At 43.5% G+C, this 7,146-nt stretch overlaps 1 protein-coding gene across 1 annotated transcript in view; it reads left to right on the forward strand.

Moving 5' to 3' along the window:
• Positions 1-2,744: 2,744 nt before the first annotated feature.
• The window catches only part of SNX20 (sorting nexin 20), a 12,556-nt gene continuing 8,154 nt past the window's right edge, over positions 2,745-7,146 (forward strand). Inside the window, exons 1-2 of the mRNA XM_019535740.1 lie at positions 2,745-2,894; positions 5,549-5,721. Of these exons, the coding sequence (XP_019391285.1) occupies positions 5,556-5,721 (166 nt within the window). The 5' untranslated portion in view covers positions 2,745-2,894; positions 5,549-5,555. The remainder of the gene's footprint in view (positions 2,895-5,548; positions 5,722-7,146) is intronic.

Here is a 7,146-nt window from a genome sequence, read left to right on the forward strand (position 1 = left end):
GGGGTTGTGTGTGATAAAGTGTGTTCTGGTTTCATGTTGCTATATATCTTGTTTGTGTTACATATTATGCCTTTTCTGGGACTGAAAGAAGATCACATCCTCTCCCCAACATTGTGTCTAAGCCATTGTCCTAAAATTGCCTCCAAGGGACCTTTGGAACCAGTTTGGTGACTGGCCACTTCTTCAAGAGCAATGACCACCTTTGAATTGATTGGTCTGCATTAGCAGTGTTCAAATAATTCTGCTTTTGAGTGCGACCAAGTGATGATGTCAGAAAAGAGATTTAAGCTTCAGGCCACCTGGACTGCAGCTCTGTTTCCTCTTGTGGCTGCTGAAGTCTGAAGGCTACTTACCTGGCAGGGGAAATGCTGTGATCGCTAAGGTGGTTTTCCTAGGGACGGGAGATAACTGCTTTTCTGGCATGGGTAGTATCTTTGGAGATAATGTATAGCTAAGCTCCCACTTTCATTTGCAGTGGGAAGATCTTGGCTTTATGCCTACTATATGGAAATGGGAGACTCCTCCCCAGCTTGCTCCTGTGTCCATATGAGGGCAAGCAAAATTCAGAGGCATCCAAATCCCAAGCCTTGGGCTTGGGCCTGCATAGAGGATCCCTGCCAAATGATTTGGAAGTATCTGAAGCCTCAGGTGGGGTGGAAGATATTTGCTGGTAGTAAGGACACATATGGTTCATGAATAACTCATGGATTTGGAATTGATTTGGCTTGAAACACAAAAAAATTTCCCTCAAAAAAGAAGCCAGAAAAATCTGCTCCCTATTCAGGGAGGTAGGGGATCTCCCTACTCCTCACTGGAGAAGCAAATTAAAGCCATGTGAGGGGAAAGCCTCATGTACAGGGAGAGAAAACCTGGCTCAGGGCTTGAGATCTCCCTCTTTCCCCTTTTGTGTTTTCTGGGTTTTAAGCTGAATGACGCTGTGGCAGGTCTATCAATCCCTGCAGCAGACTGACCAGGAACAGGGACCTGGTTCCTGCAGCAGACTGACCAGGAACAGGGACCTGTGTTGGGGATTGTAGTGTCTCAGCACAGTGGGATAGCTGAGTCTTCATGTCTAGGTTGCAGCCGTAAGCCTGGGCCCTTTCTGCTGTTCACAGCTGTTGCATTTCAGACCACTTGTGTGGGGCTGACCCCCAGCCATATGTTCGGCTGGTAGATTTGGGCCAGGGTGAAGCCTGCCCCAGCACTTCTTGTTGTTTATCCAGGCCTCAGTGCTGTGTAGGCTGGCCGGCTTTTTGACACCCAGTCCGCGCCCAGTGAAATAGGCCTGGGCCTTCTTTTGTCCCTTTTGCAGTTTATGCCCAAACCAAGCAGTGCAGTTGTTCAAGCCCAAGCCAAGATTGGCCTGGCCCCCCTTTTTGTTGTTTCATAGTTGTTAAGTCTCAGCATAGCTGTATTGCTGAGCCCCTCTGTACGTTTGCTGCATGTCTGGGCTTGGCTTGGGGCCTGGCACGATTTGTGCCTAGCACATGTTACTTTTGTAGCTCTGTGTCCTGACCAAGCAGTGTGGTTGGTGCTGGTTGCAGTTCAGGCTCTTTTGCTGTTTGGCTGGTTTTTCTTTGAGTTCTCTTGCAGTTTGTTGCCCCAGCAGAGCTGGGATTAGGACTAGAAATTTGGGGTGCATTAGCTAATGAAAACTGCAGTTAACCCCTCAAAGCCACCATGTGGAATTGGAGATCAGCATTACACCTTCTCAAGGAGCAACAAAGGGCCCTTTGCAATGCAGAAAGACCTACGCTCTCTAGCAGCTCCCTGTGGTGCAGTAGACCCACGGAGCAGCTCACTGGACTCTCCAGTGTGAGCCCCCCTCTCCAGCCCATTGCTAAAGGACAGGTGTAGGAGTGCAGGCCCCCAGAACTACCCATGAGGGAACCCCAAGTCCCAGACTGCCTGGGTATGGCTAAAGCCTCCCCAAGAGGGTGTCACCTATAGACTTTTTTGTAGTTTATAGTGTTTTACAATTATAGTGTTCACTTTTGATTTTTCTTTATTCTTTGTAATACATTTGGATTTTGTGTTTACACTGCTTGCGAGGGAAGGGTTGTTGGTTTTATTGGACACCCAAGTGATTCATTTAATGTTTTCAGGTAATCTAAGTGGCAATTCGAGCCAAGGTAAAATATATTTAATACCGCAGAATTGAACTTGGCCCTGTTGCTGTAGAAGGGTTACACATAGCTATCCCAGCGCACAAGTTTTATGTTTAGTCTGACTCTGAGTTAATTTAAGGCCAAGTCAGCATTGTCTTTTATTACAGATAGAATGTGTATATGGAGGTAGATAGTTACTCAGAACTGTATCCATGTAATAAGTCTATATTTTAAGGGTACTGTATTTGTGCCTCATTTTGAAAGTTTAAAATTTTTCACACAGATTTTCAGTTTTTGACCAGCTCTACTGTATACTTTGTTTTTAAGCCAATTATTTTCCTTTAGCCATCAGTACATATATAATTTCATGTATTATAAAATATCATTTATTATAAGGCTCTCTTGCACATAAAGTTTTGTGTTTGTCTCTGTAATAACTATATCTCTTAATTGGAGACCTGATCCAGTTGTTGCTTGAGCCTGATGTAGTTTTGCTACTGACAACAGTGAAAATAGACCTTATCCTGTTCTACAACCAGTTCAAGAACTACTTAAGGCAGGTACAATCCCTTTCGATTTCAGAGAATTAACTACCCACTGAACGCTGAGTCAACTGAATAAGGAAGTTAGATTTCAGTACGACTTCCTTCTTCCTCTTTTGTATAATATAAAACATTCCTGTTGGAGAGAGAGACAAGTTTTTCTGCGTTTTGAAAATCAAAACCTCCCATGAAATAATATAGACTACAACCTCCTCACCATTGCAACCCCTTCAGAAATTTACAGGTGAGTCTCCTGTATATTTTATTATATAATAATAGTAAACATTCACTGAAACATTTGATCAGAGTAACCAATTGTCTTTGTGTAACCTGGTTTCATTTTACTGTGTCTTTCGATGTTACTGTAAATAGTCTAACCTTTAGCTAAAATAATTTGCATTGTTAATATGATAAAAATCATAGACAAGTCTTTCATATGTAATGCTGTTACTTTTCGACACACATTTGCCCAAACTTCATTTCTGTTTATCAGCACAGCAGCAACTTTTATTCCAACTGTTTCGCAGTATTTCAGGATGTTCATTACAAGCCCTGTTTTCTTTTCAGAGTTTCTATATCTTAAGCACTATATTTTCTATATGTTAAACAAAAATGACTGTGCCACATCGATTTGCATTTTTAAAAGTGAATTTGAATTGAACCTTTTGGGCCTTTTATGTTGCAGATGTTCAAACTACATCGCATAATTTAATCTGATGTTTTGAGATTCCTGTTTTTATATCCCCATTAAAAAAAAAGTAAAACTTTGCAAATGCTAACCCTCTACAGGGAACAGTTTTCTCTGGGGCAAAATAACCGGATCCAAAAAACTACTGAAATAATTGCAAAGATTTTTTCTTGGTTTAAACAAGCTTTGGATCAGACTCCTGTTAAGGTGGAAAAGTGATGTTTGGGGAACGCTGCTTGCCCTTGTCAGGGAAAAGACAACTCCCCTTGTTCTTTCTATAGGGAAAAGGAATACATGCTCCCCTTTACCTCCCTCTGCCTCAGGGGAAATAAGTGCTTTTCCTTTTTACAACCATACAGACTCTGATTGTTGAACAGACTGCAAGCAGTTCTGTGTTGGAATTTCCCCATGTTTGTGTCCAGTATTGCAAACAGGCTTTCTCCGCAACTGCCCAGGAAGAGCACTTTGTATAAATATTACAGAAGTAAGAACCAAGCAGTCTGCATCAACACAAACTTCCCATATATACCTTAGCTCTTTATTCCTCCAAAAGGCCCTCTTCATTTTATTCTGCGACAGGATTAAGAGTACTTTTTTAAAATAAACTTTTCCTACATTACTTATTTTCCTCCCTTTCTTCAGCCAGTTGTGAGCAAAAAGTTTCTATTGCCTAACTAATTAAACAGAAATCAACAGTGAAGTTGCCAGAGGCTCTTACAATTTTTTCACTATGAGTGTAACAATATGATAGTACAAATAGCTGTCACTGAAATTACTATAGTTCTCGATAGGCTCTGTGGGCATTTTTACATGTGATGTTGGACCTGTCACTGGGCACTTTAATTAGTGAGCCATGCTAATTAAAAGTGTCATGCATCATGTGTATTAGTGTCCCCATGCTGAAAAAATGGTGGTGGGGTGCTCTGAACCAAAGGTCATTGAACATGTTTTATCTCAAAGTGCCCCGCTGCCGTTTTTTCAGCGCAGACGCTGGGGACGCTGATACACGTGACACAGAAGGGTCCTGGAGCGTGTCAGTTTCTGTGCTCCAGCACTGGATTTTCAGAGCAGGCTCCATGCACATGTATAGGAGCCTTAAGCTTTAGGACCTCCCCATACAAACATGCAGTAAAGACGAGTCTAGTGGCACAGAATTCACAAATCTGGCACAAGCCACCTTGCAACCACAAGGTTGCAACAGACAAGCAAAGGGAATGAGTAGAATATGCTTCTGCATAATAAATAGAAGCCTCAGTTCTCCTCCTACCTAGGCATTGCTAGAGATGATATGTCCATCAGATAAAATGGAAAATTTATAACACTACTTTAAGTTTGCGAGCCTTTTACCCTACACACTAGAGCAGAGGTTCTCAATCTAGTTGCTGTAGTGGGCTGCATTTGCAGCTCTCAGTGTTATATAGGCCACACCCCACAGCTGAGGGTGCCTCCGGCTGCAAGGGCTATGGGACCAGGACCAGGGCCCACAGACCCCTGTCCCCCCACTGCAGCACCAAGCCCTGGCAGTTGCTGGGGCCAGAGTAGAGTCTGGAGCCCAGCTGCCACTCCGCACCCCATGGGCAGCATATCTGGAGTCGAGCTCTTGAGGGGATGGGGAGGGGTGGATGCAGGCTGCCTGATGCAGGCTTGGGACTCCCTGCCCTACTGCCCTTCCCCCAGGGCCTCCACCACCTAGCAGGTAGGACCCCACACTAGCAAGCAGGGATATTCGGTGCTGCTGCCAGGAACCCCACACCAGCTGCGCTGCCACAGTGAGGTGCCCCCTGTCCATCCAGCAGCAGCAGTGCCACAGAGTTGGGCCCCACACTGCTGCTGGGTGGGAAGGGGGCACCTTGCCATGGCTGTGCAGCCAGCATGGGGCTCCCAGCAGTGGCACAAAGCCTCCCTGCCCTGCTCTGCCAAAATAGCTCCCAATACTTTCAGTCGTAGCAGGAGCAGCCCTTTGCAGCTAGTTATTGCTGATATTTCTAGAACACACAGCCCTTTAATTTTGGTTATAATTACCTAGATTTAAAGCAATAGGAACTCTATGGTTCTTGTGAGTTCAAAGAGGTCAGTGGCATTCTTTTCATGGATCTCAGTCAGTTACAGCAAGCCCCACCTTCATGAAATAAATTATTACCTTGAATAAACCTCCTAGAGTTCTTAACTTGTTTGACAATAAGTACATTTTTGCATTCTGTCTCCGACAGCTTTGCAATGGACCGAGACCAGTGCTACACAACAGAAGAACCTCAGTTAGAAACTTCAACAGATATTACTACATTTTCTGAAATCACTCAGTCAGATGAAGAAGAAAATGAAATTGAAATTGCAAATTCAGTTCCACCAGACAATGAAAATCCAGAAACTGTTGGCCTTCCAGGTTAGATTTCATCCTTACATTCAACTAACTTTCCATGCCCCCAGTCAATGTTATTGATCATTTTATTTAAGAACTGTGTGCCTGATTCATTCCTGCATTATGACAGTTTTACATTGCTTTAATTCTACTGAAGTTTGTGTTATAATGACATACGACTGCAGTAACACAGTGGTATATCAGTTTTTTTCTTTCTGCGTTTCTCACTCTCACACAGTTTTCATTTCAAAATCCTGATCCTAAAACTTATTTCGGGCCTAAGTTATGCAGAAGTAATCAAAATTAGTTTAAGTGATCCATATAAAATAAAGTGCTAGTCTCAGGTAAGATCTCACATACAGCACAAGATCTATGTTTGACTACTATCTGTTGTCAGTCTCAGCAAAGAGACTGAGGGCTGAATGTAAATGATAATGGAAAGACCCATTCGATTCCAGTGATAGGCTCTCAAAGTCAGAGGACCAGAGGTTGGTGATACAAAGAGCAAGTAAGTTTGTGTTCACTAACTGTGGCTAAGATCTCCAAAGCAGTCACTATTATTATTATTAGTAGTAGTATAGTAGATTCAAATTTGGTCTTGTTTTTCTGCAAAGCTGTTGTGTACAGTATTAAAAACTATACATTTAAGAAAAAACTAGGCTATCCTTCTAGCTCCTATAAAATGAGATTTGAATCAAAATAGCAAGGTGAGTAAAGTAAGGAATCCATAGATTCACAGATGCTAGGGTTGGAAGGGACCTCAACAGATCATCAACTCCAACCCCCTGCCTCGGCAATAAAGAGTGCTGGGGCCAGGTGACTCCAGCCAGATGCCTATCCAGGCTTCTCTTAAAGACCCCCAAGGTAGGGGAGAGCACCACGTCCCTTGGAAGCCCGTTTCAAATTCTGGCCACCCTTACCATGATGTAGTTTTTCCTGATATCTAGCCTAAATCTGCTCTATGTCAGTTTGTGACCATTGTTTCTTCTTACCTCAAGAGGCACCCTGGTGAACAGAGTATCTCTGATCCCTTGCTGCATCCCCCTAATGAGTTTGTAGGCGGCCACAAGATCACCTCTCAGTCTTCTGTTGTGGAGGCTGAAGATATCCAGGTCCCTCAGTCTCTCTTCATAGGGCTTCTCCTGTAAGCCCTGACCATATGAGTGGCTGTCCTCTGGACCCTCTTGAGCCTATCAAAATTCTTCTTGAAGTACGGTGCCCAAAACTGGATGCAGTACTCCAACTGCAGCTTGATCACATAAGGGGAAGGATCACCTCCTTGGATTTATTTGTCATGTATCTACTGATGCATGATAAGGTGTGGTTAGCTTTGCTGGTAATTTTATCATGCTGACAACTCATGTTCATCCTGGAGTCCACTATGACTCCAAGATCCCTTTCAGCTTCTGTGCTGCTGAGAGGGTCACTTCCCAGCTAATAGGTGTGATG

Source organism: Crocodylus porosus, unplaced genomic scaffold (genome assembly GCF_001723895.1).
Source record: "Crocodylus porosus isolate Cpor-Errol unplaced genomic scaffold, CroPor_comp1, whole genome shotgun sequence".
Lineage (NCBI taxonomy): Eukaryota > Metazoa > Chordata > Crocodylia > Crocodylidae > Crocodylus > Crocodylus porosus.